The 15982-nt window shown below is 41.2% G+C and overlaps 1 protein-coding gene across 1 annotated transcript; it reads right to left on the reverse strand.

Moving 5' to 3' along the window:
• Positions 1-206: 206 nt before the first annotated feature.
• ORC1 (origin recognition complex subunit 1) lies at positions 207-15112 on the reverse strand. The gene is made up of 16 exons (XM_036387973.2): positions 15000-15112; positions 14501-14628; positions 13183-13352; positions 12618-12999; positions 11686-11986; positions 10164-10268; positions 9610-9802; positions 8960-9075; positions 8110-8211; positions 7447-7618; positions 5170-5277; positions 4278-4427; positions 2992-3111; positions 1393-1559; positions 1072-1159; positions 207-562 (listed from the first exon to the last, which is right to left on the reverse strand). The coding sequence occupies exons 1-16, from the start codon at positions 15086-15088 to the stop codon at positions 368-370; spliced, it is 2586 nt and encodes an 861-aa protein (XP_036243866.1). The 5' UTR covers positions 15089-15112; the 3' UTR covers positions 207-367.
• Between the last annotated feature and the right edge of the window lie 870 nt (positions 15113-15982).

Genomic DNA, 15982 nt, shown 5'->3' on the forward strand with positions numbered 1-15982 from the left:
TAAGGAAAAGTTTAAGGCTGTTTTAGCAATGCCTTTCATTGGATATAAGTCACTGAGGAAAATCTACAGAATGCCAAAGACACCATGAGCCTTAAAAAAAAGTGATGCAAGTAATCTTCAAATAATCCATGCCAAGTTCATAGACCTCAGTTAAAAGGGGATCAGCTACCAGCACTTAAAACTACTTCTACAAAGAAATAGTTCGAAATTAATTCTTTATTATTAAAAGAGTGCTTTCATACATCAAAGAAATAAGCACAGCCTTTTAAAAAAATACATTCCATTTTATCAATAATTAAAAAAAAAATAAAAATAGACGGTATTTAAAATATTTATACATATTAAAAGCAATAAAATCTCTTTTGCTTTATTCCTCCCTGAGTGCATATATGACATCATCCTGGCTGAGGTTCAGTCGCACCCGCATATGCAGATATTTAGTGCTGGCCTCCACCAGCAAGAGCCTGCAGGCACCGAGCCTGGAACAAATTGCCATGACTTCTGACACCGTGGGGCTCTGCAGGCCTTCCACCCTGCACAAAGCAACGTAGTGGTGGTAAATCTGTTGAGAAAGAGAAAAAGGACACAGGTTATGTCTACTGCCTGCTGCAACTGAGTGACAAGGTGACATAGTGAGAAGCTGCCTTCCCCCCACATCCATGGAGGGGAGATAAAATAGTTCCAGCCTGTTTAGATGCAGTAATTCTCTATAAAAATGTTTAGAACTACATCTTTGTATAAGTATTAACATTTAGCTTCCACACTACTCATGACTATTCCAGAGTCTTCACAGTTCTGCTGGCACCCAGTATTTTATGGGTCTACTAAAAAAACACAAAGCTACCAGTGACATATCTGCATCTATGAAGGAAAAATAGTGATGCATAATTTGGAATCAACTCTCAGTTTTCCTCCTTGGACCGTTGCCTGATAATTTCAGCTTCTCTTTGATTCTTCCTGTTATAAAGCATGTTAGGGTAGAAGCATGAGATGTTTTAACATGCAGGCCAAAAAACATAAAACCACCCTGTGATCCAGATCACTGGTGTCAGTAACAAAGAAGCCCCATACCTGTTGAACTGTCGCCTCCTCAACTCCTGCCCTGCGAAACTCTGCCAAAATTGCTTTCAAGATGATTTGTTCATGCAACGAAGCATTCCTGAGTCAAAAAACAAATGAGACAAGAATCCATTTGTGAAGTTCAGAATCCATGAAGCATCAGGAGGAAGTCTGGAAGGGGAAATCCTTGGGAGCCACATATTTAAACACAGGCTGGGCAGTTTATGTCACGAGTGGCCATTGTATCACAGCCTGCAGCTCTGGCATCATCATTTTTTTTGGTGAAAAACTAGTGCTGTGAAAGGGACACAAAAGCAAAGGCAATATTTTTACCTGATTGCATTGACATACGGTGATGAGAACATTTCATCTATGGCTTCAGTCACGTGGGCCATCCTGACAATCTCGGGGGCTCTCTTCTGCCTGGCCAGCTCGCAGATCTCTGTGGCCCTTCTGCAGATATCCAGGCACCGCCGCGCGTCCCCCGACAGCGCCGCCACCTGCAAGGGAGCGTCACACACGTGGGACAACATTTCCAAACTGCTGGGGACAGAGCTGAGCAACAATCAACAGGCAAACCACCCCCAAACACCCTGAGCACCCAGTGGGAGGGCAATGCATCTCTGGACTATCCTACTACAATCCCAGATCCTGAAAAACAAAGCTCACTGACCAAAACCAACAGAAGCAACTCTCCGCATCTCCCACACCCCCACCCTGATCTGGTCATCATAAATTCAAGGCTGAACTTTTTTCTGTAACGCAGAAGTCAGAGGTTAAAAAAAATTTAAGGTTTCAGAAGTATCAGTTTAATTATCAGTGAAGACCTTTACCATAATCCAGGCTCATGAAAAAGGAAAAAAAAAAAGGGAGGGTTGGCTATGACACCAAAAAACTCAGTTTTTCTGTACTCATTAAAATACTGATTTTAAGAGTACACTAATAATTTTAGACAGTCTCAAAGAAATATCCAGGATAGTCCATTTACTGTTATACGTGCCTGTTATAGGTGTCTGAAATTTCTGAAATGGAATACTTGTTAAAATGCCAATTGTGCTTTAGAGTTTTAATAAAGCTATGAACATTCAACACATATAGCACTGGCCTAGTTTTCCCAGCAGATGCTGGTAATATACAAAAGCCCTAGAACTCAACTGGGGCCAAAAATGAGAAACCCTGTAGACAATCTAATTGCAAGGTATATTTCAGTATTTCTGAAGAAAACTCATAGTAGAAAAACACTGCAATTATTCCTCTGCAAACCCTCACTATTATTCTTACAGAGAGGTGGTTCCTTCACAACAAAACACAGGTTTGTATTTACTTCTGACATATTTATGAGCACTCTTTTTTAATGCTACAATGATGCAGGTTGTTTTGACATAATTTTAATAGATTACTTTAATATGGAGCTGCTAATTTAACACATTAGCAGTGCACAGATCTCAATTTAAGAAGCCACTGATCCCCAGTGCATTACTTACATTTTGTACAACTGAGTATTAAGAGTTGCAAACAAGAACAAGTATTATTTATTATGACAGGGCACTGAATAACTTGAGAAATAAAATTTATAAGGCTATTTCTACTGCCACTGGCATGTTATCTTTTTCAGGATTCTCCAATGACTCACATTATGCTAAACAGTGGAGACAGTTGACATCTTATCATCACGACTCTTGTCATGCCTTCAGCTCCTGGAATATGCTGCTGCCTTCTCAGAGTAGGTGGGAAAAGCAAGGACACTGCTCTAGCAATGTCTTCTGAGAAAATACCCTGGATAATGTATGGCCTAACTGTGCCCCAATGCTTGCCTCCAGTACAGAACACAAGCACAGAACCAGGTCTGGCAGCTGTTACCAAAGTCTCCCTGCTGCCCCCACACTTTTCACCCAGTGCAACATGAAGGAAATTTATCTGCTCTGTACTCACCTTTCTGGAAACCAGCTGAACTGCATCCTCCTCAAATGCCTTCACTCCCTTCAGCCTGGATGAAACAATTTGCTGTAACTGTTTGTAGGTGTAGGGCTGAAAGGACATTCTGGTGAGGCCCTACAACAAATGACACGACACAGTGAGAAGTGTTTGTGGGAAACTCTCAACTGCTGAAGCATGGCCTCTATGGTTACTTTACTTTTTCTGGTAGGGCAATTAGTTTTTCACATCCTTTCCCTCCTAGTGACATGCTTTAAGCAATCACATTTGTGAAACAAATGTACAAATCCACAAAACTGTGGCTCAGTGAGGACCACTGGTTGGATCTCCCCACTGAAAGGCCTGAGGAGCAAGTGAAGCTGCTATCAGAATTCAGATTTCTCTTATAAAAAACTTTAGAACAAATGAGGGCTCCCCTATACAAAAATATCTGGATTACATCTGTCTATGTGTTATTTATTAATACAGTAACAGCAGCAGCTGTGGAAAAATATTAATGTCTTCTTTAGCTACTCTGTATACGTGTGTGTTGACTTCAAGTTAGCCATCAGCCAAGAATTAAAACCCTTTTCTGGCTCAAGCCAATGAGAACAGCCCTCAGATGAGGACAATCCATGTTACAGATGGTGCTCTGCCTTTCATCCTACAGGAGACCTGAGTTTTGAATTTCTTATGCAAAACTTCTCTTGTGACTGTATGGACTCAGCTGATCTGCAGTGGGTGGGGGAAAGCAATTCACACCCTGTGGAGCTGCTTTTGAGTCATGGAAGGATAGAGGCACAGAGCACTGTTTCTGCAAATCGCTTTTCAGAACCGTGGTGAGATGACCTAGGAAAACATTCAAAACAAGTGGAGAGTGCACCCAATTTTCTTTGTTGGATATCTTTATATAATCCACCAACTGATGATGGCAAACAGAGAAGTAAGTAGATGCCTGGAATGAAAGGGGAAAGAGGAAGGGAAACCAGAAGAGAATTCTTCTGAACTCCAGAGTAAGCAGCTTAACCATGAAGCACAGCATTTGACTATCCAGATCTTAGGCATCCAGATATTTATTTCATTCTTACAAGAACGTTATGTATCAGCATAATACCTGATTAGCAAACAGGCTCCTGAACTTAGATTTATATGTTCATTATCAGTCCTCAGGAGAGGGAATGATAAAAACCATTGTTCAGCTTCTGATCTAACCAGTCCTACTTTTCTCCTGGATTGCTTTTGATTGCATCCAGTATTTAATCTGTTCTCCTTTATGGCACAGCAAGAGAACTGCTAGAACATACCAGCCTGCTTGCTACTCTGTTCATCATGATTCTCTCTGGCAGGTCCATGGTGTTGGCAATGGCCAGGATGATCAGCTTGGAGTGCTTTTGGGTTGGCCAGTCAAATAAATTGTACATCACGTTCTGCTTCCGGGTCCACAGCAGATCAAGCTGCAGGGATGAAAAGATAAGAATCAGACTGGCAAAAGGAATGGCCTCTTATTTACAGTACCTGATGGGGGACTGAGAACCAGCTCTGCCACAGAAGATTTCTCACATGATTCTGAACAAGGTGTCTCTGTTGCCTTTCCTTTGTCCACCTACTAACAGGGCTGCATTTGCTGAATTAGGGCTCTAGTCCATTTTGGAAAAGCACATCCTACTGGATGCTTGAACAGTGAATGTTAAACAGCTGGAGTTTTGAAACAGTGCTGTGATACTACTGCATCTAACAAGATTCAAAGCCCCTCCAAGTGAGAACATGAATTAGCTTACAGCAAAGATAAGAGTGCACATGATTATTACTGAACATAGCACACTCAAGGTTTTTCAAAACCGGGTGTGACTTATTTCTCTGTGAGTTTTCCCACTGGAAAAGCAGCAGCTTACAAACAAAATACAATTGAATCCCCTGGTATTTAGAATTGACAAACAACTTATTCCACGTCTTGGAATAACAAAATATAAAAGCAATAGGAAATCAAGGCAGAGAACAACATGGCAACTGGATACTCAGCCTTTTTAGGAATCTGAATTTAAATAGGTAAGAGGAACTACTTGCATCTCCTCTCTCCTAAGTCTCTTCCTGTTACATCACATGTGATACATTCAAAGCATGCATAATTTTCCATCCACCAAAAACTCACTTCTTACAATCCTTGGAGGAAAGTAAACAAAGGATTCTTTGTCTCACCTCATCCACTATCAGCACTGTGGCCTTCCTCTTTGGTCCAGGTGTACTGAACAGCTTTGCCAGCAGTACTGCAGCATGGGCTGCTGTCACCTTCTGACCTGTCAAGAACTGCACAAGGATTGAACAAATCAGGTTAATCACACCAAACCCCTGGAAATACAAACTTTCACTCCTTGACAATCAACACCAAGCATCTGGATTATTTTTTCCAAGGGGGAGTAAAAAACCTGAGAAAGTAGCTCATAAAACACTCTGGTCTACCAACAACTGCCCATAAATGAGAAGAGAAACAAAAAATGCATAGCTAAAAAGAAAATTCTGTGGGCCTCTCTGCAATCTGTCTTAGAATCACTAAGAAATCCTGAACCCACCCAGTCTAGAGGGGCTCTAAACCCAGCATATCTCTAGGGTATCTCTGAATACACACACCTACTGAAAACCTAAGTCAGCTGAGAAGAATAGCCTGACTTGAGTAATCTTGGACTGCTATTAAAATTCTAATGAATCATCAGCAGGATCTATAATTAAATTTATTCAACTGTGAACTAAAAAAATATCTGCAATACCTTTTGCAACTATGTGGCAGAACAGATCAGCTGACTGTGTATTACCTCTTCCCTTGCAAGTCCAAAGATACCCAGAAATCAAAGCATGACATTTCAAAATTACACTGCAGATGCTGAATCAATTGTTCATCATAGGGCAAAGTCCAGCAGTAAAGCCAAATGGAGACTGCATTTGAAAACTGTATTTCTTTTCTAAAATCTCTTATAAATCTAAGATCTGATAATTACTAAACAAGCCAGAGCACAAGATTAATATATAACCTCTACTTGTTTCATGTTTCCTATTCAGTCAGGACAGTCCAAATCAGTCACAGAAAGGAGCTGAATCCCAGAGAACCCTGACTGCAGCTCTGGAGCTGAGTATCCAATATACCACAGAGCTGAGCTGCTGTGGTGGAAATGGACTCTTACTGTACCCAGGTATTCAACCTTATCTCTTTCATCTGTCCAGGGCTTCCAGTCCCTGTTCCATCTCTAAACTTTCCTACAGCAGTGAGGTAACTGCAGAAGGGAAGCTCCAGAATTTGCTTCAGTCATGCACAGAAGCATCAGCAAACTGGATGAGGACCTGCAGCAATCAGGAGAGCAGCAGCAGCCTGGCTCTTACTAAGGGCTCTTTGACAGTAGCTGAGGCAGAAGGAATTGGAGAAGTTCGTGGTTCATGAGACTTTGTACTCCCCTAAAGGAGATTTCTCTGGGCTGCCTTAGAGTTCAGGATGAGTAGGGGGCAACAGATTGTACTTCCAAAGGCCTATTCTTTATTCATTTTCAGATTTTATGCTGAATGGGATGGGAACAAAGGATGTTAAAATACATTCACACTACCATGAAATAAGGTAATTGTCAGGAAGCCTCTCACTATGCTAAGGAAGCACAGAGGCCTGGCCTCAGCAAATCCCTCAGCAAGACACTGACTAAGCTGGTTTGAGGAAAGGATGCAAATATGCAAATTTAACTCCCAACTATGAGGACTGGGATGCTAGAACACTAATGCATGCCACTCCCTGCTCAGAAAGATGATGTCAAACTGCAATAAATGGAGCAGAAGTTTATATTAAAATGGAACAGATGCTTCGGGAAACCATTTCGTTTCCAGGTCACTGGTTTAAAGTTAGGCTAGACTGAGAAAGCTTTTGAGTAGTTACTGTCTAATGCCTGCTGGGTGATCTTAATCCAGTCCTCAGAAGATTAATTCCCACCCATACAACACAAGCACGGTCAGCAGTCCCAGATGGATACTGCAGACTGGTTTGTAATGGATATCAGAAATACACTTTGTTGACAGAGATGGCCCCTCTTTAGCTGAATTACTATTATGACTGACCAATTAACCATTAAGACCCCCTCAGTAATTATTCTACTGCTACACTGACTTTCAGAGTTGTCACCTTAATAGCTGTGCAAGCAGATGAGCAGAAAGTTACACCATAGGAAAATATAAAAAGCTGGTTTAGATTTTTTTTTGATGAGTAGGTGCAATAAACCAGGCTACTTCTCAGCCACTACCCTTATGTGGCAGAAACTGAAACAATTCAAGAAGGCCTTAAGTTAATTATTTTCTAACCTGCTCTAAGATAAAAGCACACAGTCTCTAGGAGGGACTGGGAAGTACTGCTAAGTGCCTTGAACACTGTAACATATCAAGGATGTGATGGGAAAGTGTAAGATCTCTTCTTTCAAACCCAGGAGCCACTGAAAACGCTTTCCTTACCTCTAATATCTGCACATAGGCTTGGTGAGGGTCTGTCAGCTTCATGCCATTGATCTCCACAAACTGGAATGGTGGCAGCTCCTCATTTTCTGCAGCTTGCTGAAGACACCGAATTACTTCATGAACAGTGGCAGTTTTACCTGTTCCAGGCACTCCAGAAATGTACATGCACCTACAAAAGGAGAGCACCTCTTCAGCAGCCTGAGCAGAGTGGTAACAGCTCTTGGGATTAATGAGCTGGAATTCCTGACCCCTGACACCACTCCTGAATACTGACTCTGCAGCCAACTGCCTACATCTTTATTCACAATCTGGGACACATAACACCTTGGAGGATCATGAGGATTCTTACTATTACTGAAGCAATTAACAACCTAAAACATTTTATAAATGTAATTTACCTTTAAAAAAAAATAGCTTTCCAGACTTCTAAAACTGACCAGTTATAATTTGGTCTTTAATTTGAATCTGTAGAATAAAGAATCCCACATTATTTCTACACACAACACTGCTTAAGGAAGAAAAATACCAGGAAAATTGAATGAGGAACTTTAAATGATGACTTCTAAAATACAAGTAATAAATATAAAGTAAAAATATATAATCTGACTGCTGTTATGCCATAAACAAATGTGATCTTGGTCACAGTCTTGCCAAACTCACCCTCCTGTGCCATCAATAAGTTTGCTTTCCACAAAGTTGTAGATATCCTGGAATTCTTCCTCACGACAAGGCAGAGATTCTGGGATAGCAGAAACATGCAGCCTTTGAATTAAAAAATAACAAGAAAATTAAAATTGCTGTTCTCTCTGAAGAACTGATGCAAAGAAACAGGCAGGTGCTCACCTTCCTCCTGTGTGGAGTTTTCCAAATCTCTCTTACATACTTTCAAGTCTGAGCATCAATGTCAAGTATCCCAAAAGAAACAGCCTAGTCTCTCTCTATGTGCTCTTAATTTATGCAGCAATAAAGATCCATCTCTTTCAAGTCACCAACTATTTGTAAGTCAGTGCAAAGGGAGGATAAAACACAGTGCAAAGGTAGGATAAAAGAGGAGAGACTGTTTATAGCAAACAGAACTAAAACCCAATTTGAAAGATAGTCAGTCCTGAATGCCTTTTTTTTTCCACTGTGAAGATCTACAGTAATACCAGTAAAGCTTTTTCACGCACCAAGAAGAGACAAATATTGCACCTTTGCAATCTACAGCTAATCAGAGAGAATCTTTCTTTTTCTAATGTTGCACAGAATAAAGATACCTAATTCTGAAGAACTTACTATGGACTGGTTAAAATAACTTGAAATTGCTAAAGTAGTATTGTAAATACTACCATTATTTGTACATCTAATATTGTACTGTAAATTGTAAAGTACTCTTCTTGGATCAGAACACCATGCATTTTTACCTATCTTATTCTAAATGGTAAAGATGACATTCCCCATTTCAGCACAGCCTGCTCTGCACATCTGATGCAAAATAAAGATGATTTTCCTGAGCACAGGTTATTATTACCTTAATCTGGCTTCTTCCAGCACACTGGCTGGCTCCTGGGCTGCCTGCACGCGCCTGGGAATTTCTGGAGTTGCGTTCCGGGGTGTCCGGGGGGTTCTGGGTGTTCCCTGCGAAGGCTGCAAAGAGAATTTACAACCTCAAGCAGATTTTCTACAAACAGCAATCTCTGTTGGGAACAAATCATTGATGATTTAGCATAACTTATGCCAGAGCACAAGATGAACTGAGAAACAGGATTTACACAGGGAATTACCAAACAAGCCTTATGGTGTTTTCTTCCTAAGAGAAAAAGGAAACTGCAAAGGGGGTGGTGACAATTACACCTTTTAACTGTCTGGAGAATTTTTGAGTTGTTAGTCCTTTTCTGAAGTGCTGCATAACCAGAATGATCTGGTTCTTAAGAAACAGCATCCCAGCCAGTAATTTCCCTGTTTAGGCTACAGTTTTCTGATCAATATTGTAACAATACTGACAACATGCAAATGGTTTATATATTCCCATAACCTACTCATATCAAAGATTAAATTAATCCAGATAATGCTTCACCAAAAGCTAAGGGATTCAGATACTTTACTCTGGTACACAGGCATCAAGCATTCAAATAAGTGGCTCAGAAATAATAAAAATAGCTCTTTTATGTGGAACCTTACAGTTTTCTTCGGTGTCTTTGCAGGAGTGTGAACTGCTGACTTCCTTGAAGATTTTGGGGTGCTGAATATTTTGCTAGATTTAGGTTTTTTTTCTGGTGTACAGGGCACATCATCATCATCATCCTCCTCTTCCTCACTACTTGAAGAGTAGGAACTGTCAGAGCCAGATGAAAAATCCTCCTGGTCCAACATGCTATGAGAAAGTGAAATGATTCAAGCTTTAAAAAAATACATACAAGTCCACACATAACAGAGCAACATTTGTACACTTTCAGCTTTTTTTGGAGTTCTTGTTATCAGCAAGCCAAAACATTTTCTACTTCAGCTGCTAATTTTCCATGGCTTTTTAACAGACTGGTTTAAAGGAAGTCAGTTTTCTGAAGAACACAATGAGTCAGCTTTATGTTTCTGAACACAAACCAGTTTTTACACAAGCTGCAATTAAGCTGCGCTTCTGGAACCATTTGCATTTCAATGTTAAGGCAGACATGCTCTCAAGGCCTGCAGCTCTCAGGAGCAAACTGACCAGGAGATCGTGGCTGCAGGGTTTTTACCTGATCTGCTCTGCAATGAGAGCACTGGTTTTCTGTGCACATGTTCTGCGAGAGCGAGGGGTCAGCACAGGCATCTGGCTGCTCGGTTTCTGATATCCAACTAAACTGCAAAGAAAGAAAACAAAGCTGGTTGTATTCCCTCTCTTTGCATCACACTTGCAAAGACACAGAGAAGGCCTTTCAAACTTCAGGCTCAATTGTTACCACTGTCCATCCAGCATGAATTCTTATTTGTTATTTACAGATTGGCTATGCATGGATGCTGGCAGCACAATTTCCCCCCTCCTGCACTGTGTCTTCAATACCACTTTGCCAAGGAAAACAAAATATTTGCTGTATTTTGCACTGCCAAACTGAAGGGACAGGGGCTCACAACAGCAGTGGTTTTATTTTATTGGGAAGTGGGGGTTTTGCCTATTTTTTTCCTTATGAGAAAGATAAGAAAAAATTATTTCCTTTGGGCATCTCACTGATTTGCCCTTTGGAATGTATTTTTCTCTTTGTGTTTTGATATTCTTGGTTGTTTTCCTGGGTCCTTCTTCAACCCTGCCACTGAAACATTTTACTGCTACTACACAACTTCCCTACTTGTTCAAAGTACAAAATGAGATATTACAGATGCTTACAGAGAATTACAGATGCTTTTATTATTTGTTGACAGTTCTTGGAAGTTTTTTAAGATCTATAAATACTACTGAAATGCCACTACCTTATCAATGAAAGGTAAACATTTTTATGCTATATATAATTAGTGACCAAAAAAAAAGGTGGAAATTCCATTGTTGCATCTATATTTTTACTCTTGGAAAGAGGAAAAGGACTGGTTTCTGGCTTCCTGCAACATTTTGCACAAGAAAGTCTGTTCCCTTCTTCTCCTTCCCCACTTTATGCCATTTTTAAAGATTGTGTTAAGATACACTTGTATAGTTGTGCTTTTTGGGCTTTGATTTCTTTCCTATGTAAAAATTAGTATGGTAGCATACATGCAATTCTCATGAAGTATCCATACAAATGGAAGTATCCATACAATTCTCATGAAGACTCTCCTGAGGCCAATCAAACCACTTTCTACAGTCCAGCATCCCTGTCACAGGTCAGGCACAGCTGACCCTTGATTATGGAGTGCAGGGAAATGGATTTTCATCCGTGTTGGTGGGTACAATCATCATGAGAACAACCATCAACATGGCTTCAGCTTCCTTTCATATCATCCTACCATTCCCATTTCCAACATCATCTCTCTGTTCTTAGAACCATGAACTGCTTTTCCATCTGGGAAGTCAAGTCCTCTTTGGATCTCCCTGACCATTCATTCACCTCCAGGTAACATTTCCTAATGCTTCATCACAGTGCACTTGTCACTGCTGAGACTCTCCCCCTTCTCTCCTTGTTCTCAACAGGCAAAACATGCACAGACTTCACCTACTTTTCTCTCCAGAAGTTTTCCATAGAAGTGTTTTAAGAGAGCTTCAGATGAACAGCAATCCCACATAAAAACAATGATAAAAATGCTGTCACTTACGATAACAGAATGTCGTCCTCCTCATCAAGATTCTTGTCTTTTCCATGGAAATCTTTGACTTTAGTGTAGGGGGACAATCTTATGGTGTCACTGGACCTCTGACAGTGCTCTGCAGTCTCAGATGTTTGCTTGGACTTATCACTGCTGCAGGGGATCTTTGGTGGTGAGCCTAAAATTTCACCTGTGAATTTCACTTTTCTTTTAGGGGCTGATGGTTCTAATGGTGCTATGGCATCACAGTCATCATCCAAAAGACCCAAAACTTCACATCCCAGCAGCTTGGCTTTGGATCTTGTGGGACCTAGAAATGAAAAGCAAAATGAACTTTTGTCAGGCTTCAATATGGCTGGTTTGGTTAACTTTCAGAAGACATGGTACAGCTGACTGTTGTTTAAATGAAAGCAAATGAACACTTCACTCCAGTAACAAGGAACTGGATCACTAGAAGGCACTTCCTCTAAATAATTACTAAACAAAAGGAAGACAAACAGATTTTTTCAGTTTTCTAACTCAGCTGCATCACTTACAACTTTTGTCAGGTTCCACGCTGAAAATACTGCATGTTTTACAGAATCAAACATGATTATTCAACCAGCTCAACATAAGCATTTTAGTACACAATTAGTAGGAAGATTAAAGAAAGTGGGATGTTCTGAGGTCAAATGAGGCTGATTGGTAGCATTTCAGTCAACAAGCACTTTAATTTAGATTTATCAGATAGAATAGAGCATTTGCAGCAGCAGTAGAGTGCTTGAAACAACAGACAAGTCCAACAAGTGATGTGCCTACAAGGCTTGGGCTGATCCCAAAGGCTGAACAAGGCAGTTGAAAATATTGATGTTGAATGTTACAATAGTTTGAACTAGCCAAAAGGGAGAAGCACAAAGCACATACAGAACTACTGAACGGACAGAATATTGCCATATACATACTGTTTAACTCCAGCTTCTTCCTTGCTGTTGGGGTTTTGATGTCATTATTAGCCACCCTTTGAGAATGCCTCTCCTTAGCAAGGGAGGACTTGGAAGTAGAATGTTTGGATTCTATTTCCATATCAGCATTTTTTGGTTTTGTGGCACTCCGAACAACACTCTCTGTCTCTTTTTTTACAGGTGTAAGGATGTCTGAAGGAGTAAATGCTTTTGAAGAGTTTGTGATGACACCTCTTTTCTTGTTAGCTTCTTTCAGCTTAGAGAATGTGTCCGGGGACAAAACCTTGAAGCACTTCCCATCCCAAGACTGTCTGACGTAGAAAGTTTGTTCCTTGTTTAATATCATAATAGGCAGCTCCTCACCCAGGTGTAGTGGCAATACCTGCAAAACCAGGAAATATCAAAATACACATACATTAATGTTGACTGTTAACTTAGAATCCAGCTATTTTCTGTTCACAGATCTTATTGCTGCAACTCATGCAATCCTGAGTTTCTAATTTCCACTACAGGGGTGTTGCTGTCTCCTTCTTCCCCCGCTATGCAGAAGGGTTGCAGTACATACCATGATGCTTTTAATAATGGTCTCTGCAGCTATGTCGGTGTCATAGCCAAGAACTTGATCAAAAAACACCTCCTGGGCAGGAATCTCTCTTTTAAGCAGCTTCCGTTTGTTCTGAGGGATCTCCTCCAAACGACAGAACCACTGCACCACTGCACGTTTGTGCTGGGCACCTGCGACACGGACAGGGACAGGGAACACCAGAATTTTATTGTGAGTAGTGCCAGACTTCAGCTGAAATGCCAGCCAGGGTAGAAATACTCCCTGGACACAGGAGAGAAAGCATCTGGTAGGAGATGGTAAGTCCCATTTTCTAAGCTAAATTAAAATGTCAGAGCTGAGAATTTTAAGGGCTGAGGTAACACCTGCACAGGGTCTCAATCACAAAAATACCTGGAGAGCAGCTGTAGACCAGCAGTTCCCTGTCACAAACAAAGAGGTTCCTTACTGGCACAGATGTGATCTCCTCAAACCCTAACTAAAAGCAGTGACATGAAAGGAGAAGTGAGAAATTTCAGGGCATTATTTGTAGTGCATTGTACTTTCAGAAGCCAGAAACACTTTTTTCACCGGCTGACAAACCAGGGAATATTGCTGATGAAATAGCTGATTTTTAAGGGTTTCATTCCAGCAGGAAAAGAATATTCAGCGACAAAAAAGTGCATTAGTAAATAAATAAAATGGAATTATGTGTATTTCTGTTTTAAAAAATGTAAAGAAGATTAAAACCTCTCAAAGTATTATTATTACAGCACAAAAAAGAACAAGAGCTGCTCAAAAGACTCAGATATAGGCAATGAGTAGCTTCCAATTAAGACTCAGACAATTTTTGTATCACCTACCTCCCATGATTTCTCTTTTCATATCTATCTCTGTATAAACAAGTAGTTCTACAAGGGACAGAAGTAACAAGTCCCATTTAATCAGCCTTGTACTTTATTGTTAAATTGCCTGATGTCTAATGAGATGCAAATTTCAGGGCTGCAGTGCTCTTGCTCCATGTGGATTCTCCAATCTCTAAATAAAGCATGAGCTCAGACTGCCTTCCACTGTTTTTAAATTAGACAATTACGTAAAAAGACTGTAAAAATTACAGCGTGCTTAAATTTCCATTTATGTATCAAATTTAACTGAAATTAGCCATCAGTCCCAAACATTTGGGAGAGCATGTGAATACAGATGCAATGATCACCAAAACTTGATTTTCTTAATAAATTAGGCCAGTGACACACTGTTAATGCTAACTACACCCCCATGAAAAAGCTAACTTTAAAAAATTTTAAAATCTCTCACACAGAATGTAAGTTTTTAGTTCTCTTACCATCTTCATATAAATCCACGAGCTGTGCCACATAAGGCTGATCTGCATTCACCCCTTCTACTAAAATAAAGTCACCAAGCTGTACACAGGTTTCTGTTTTGCTGCTTTCCGATGTAATAAGGATCCCCCTATTAAGTGATAGACACAAGAAGATTAGGAGAACTTCACAGGCTTCATAATGCACAGATCATTAAGCCTGATGTCCTGTCAAGTTTACAGTTAGTTATGCCCCTTCTTGCAATGCTTACAACTTAATTCCCTGATTAGAAGCTTTCATATGTTGTCCAATTAGTTAAAACTTATTCACAGATTTGGCTAAATGTTTTTTTATACACTGTACAGTTTATAATTCAAGAGCTTAATGCTTTTGTTAAATACAGTGTCACAACAAAATGCTCAAAACCTTACTCATATTGTCACAGTTAACTTAAACGATGTCAGAAAGGTAAAGAAACATCTATTAAGTTTCCTTAGCAAAAGAGAAATAAATATTATTTACTTGTACTGGGAAGTCCTCAGCTTTCTGTCTGAAGTCAAGGGTTTTCCATACCAGGAGTAGATAAGTTTGCTTTGCTGCCTGGTGTTCATGATTCCCAAGGAAAAACTAAAACAAATGAACAAATACTTTTTGATTATTATTTAAAACAGAAAAAAAAAAAAGGCATAAAATTGCTATCAATTCTTTCAGCGTACATTAAGAACGGTGGTTGACACAAAGAAACCCACCTTCCCCAAAGCCCCAGTCACCCGTCCCCGAGGGATGAGGGAAAAAGGGAGATATTTAGTAGCGCCTTGTTCTTCAATTCCTTTTCCAATTCCGCTCTCCCCGGCCCTCACCGCCATGGCGGGGCCGGCTGCCCGCCCTGGGGACACCGAGAGCCAGCTGAGACCGTCACCGGCGTTTCACTTTCGCTCAATTCTTCTGCTTTCGTGTTGGTTTTTAATTTCTTTTTTCTTTTTTATTTTTTTTTTTCTCCTAAGTAAGAATTTTCGTCAGGAAAGTCGGGGGAAAGCCACTCACAGCCCCCAGTGTCGTTCACCGCCCCAGCGCCGGCAGCACATGGCGGCTGAGGGGCCGGGCGGGACACGGCGCGGACACCGAGGGGCTCCGGCGGCACCGCAGAGCCACGGACCCCCAGAGCCCCTCACACGGCCCCTGACCGGCCCGATCCCCTCACACAGCGAGCGAGGCTGGAACAGAGCACAGCACTCTGCCCGCTCCCATCTCCCCGCTCCAGCAGGGTCGTCCCAGAGGACACTGCACAGCATCACGTCTGGACCGTTCTGGGATATCTCCAGCGAGGGCGAGTGCCCGGGCTCCCCGGACAGCCGGTCCCTGTACGCGGTCACCACCCGCACCGGGAGCGCTTTGTCCCCCGAGCCCGCTCCCGGCCCCAGCTCACCGTGTCCGCTCAGCGCCGCGATGGAACTTCGCGCCAAGCGCTCGCGGAGCCCCGCCCCCGACGGCGCGCGCGCGCGGGG

This window comes from Molothrus ater, chromosome 9 (assembly GCF_012460135.2).
Source record: "Molothrus ater isolate BHLD 08-10-18 breed brown headed cowbird chromosome 9, BPBGC_Mater_1.1, whole genome shotgun sequence".
Taxonomy (NCBI): domain Eukaryota; kingdom Metazoa; phylum Chordata; class Aves; order Passeriformes; family Icteridae; genus Molothrus; species Molothrus ater.

Bases quoted from the DNA above. Each gene is read 5' to 3' on its own strand.
- ORC1 (XM_036387973.2), bottom strand. From the start codon at position 15,088: ATGAACACCAGGCAGCAAAGCAAACTTATCTACTCCTGGTATGGAAAA. The intron at 10,269-11,685 runs GTAAGTGACAGC...CTTTCTTTGCAG, and splicing joins GAGGACGACATTCTGTTATC to TTTAGTTGGATATCAGAAAC. The intron at 9,076-9,609 runs GTAAGGTTCCAC...TTCTCTTTGCAG, and splicing joins CAAAGACACCGAAGAAAACT to CCTTCGCAGGGAACACCCAG.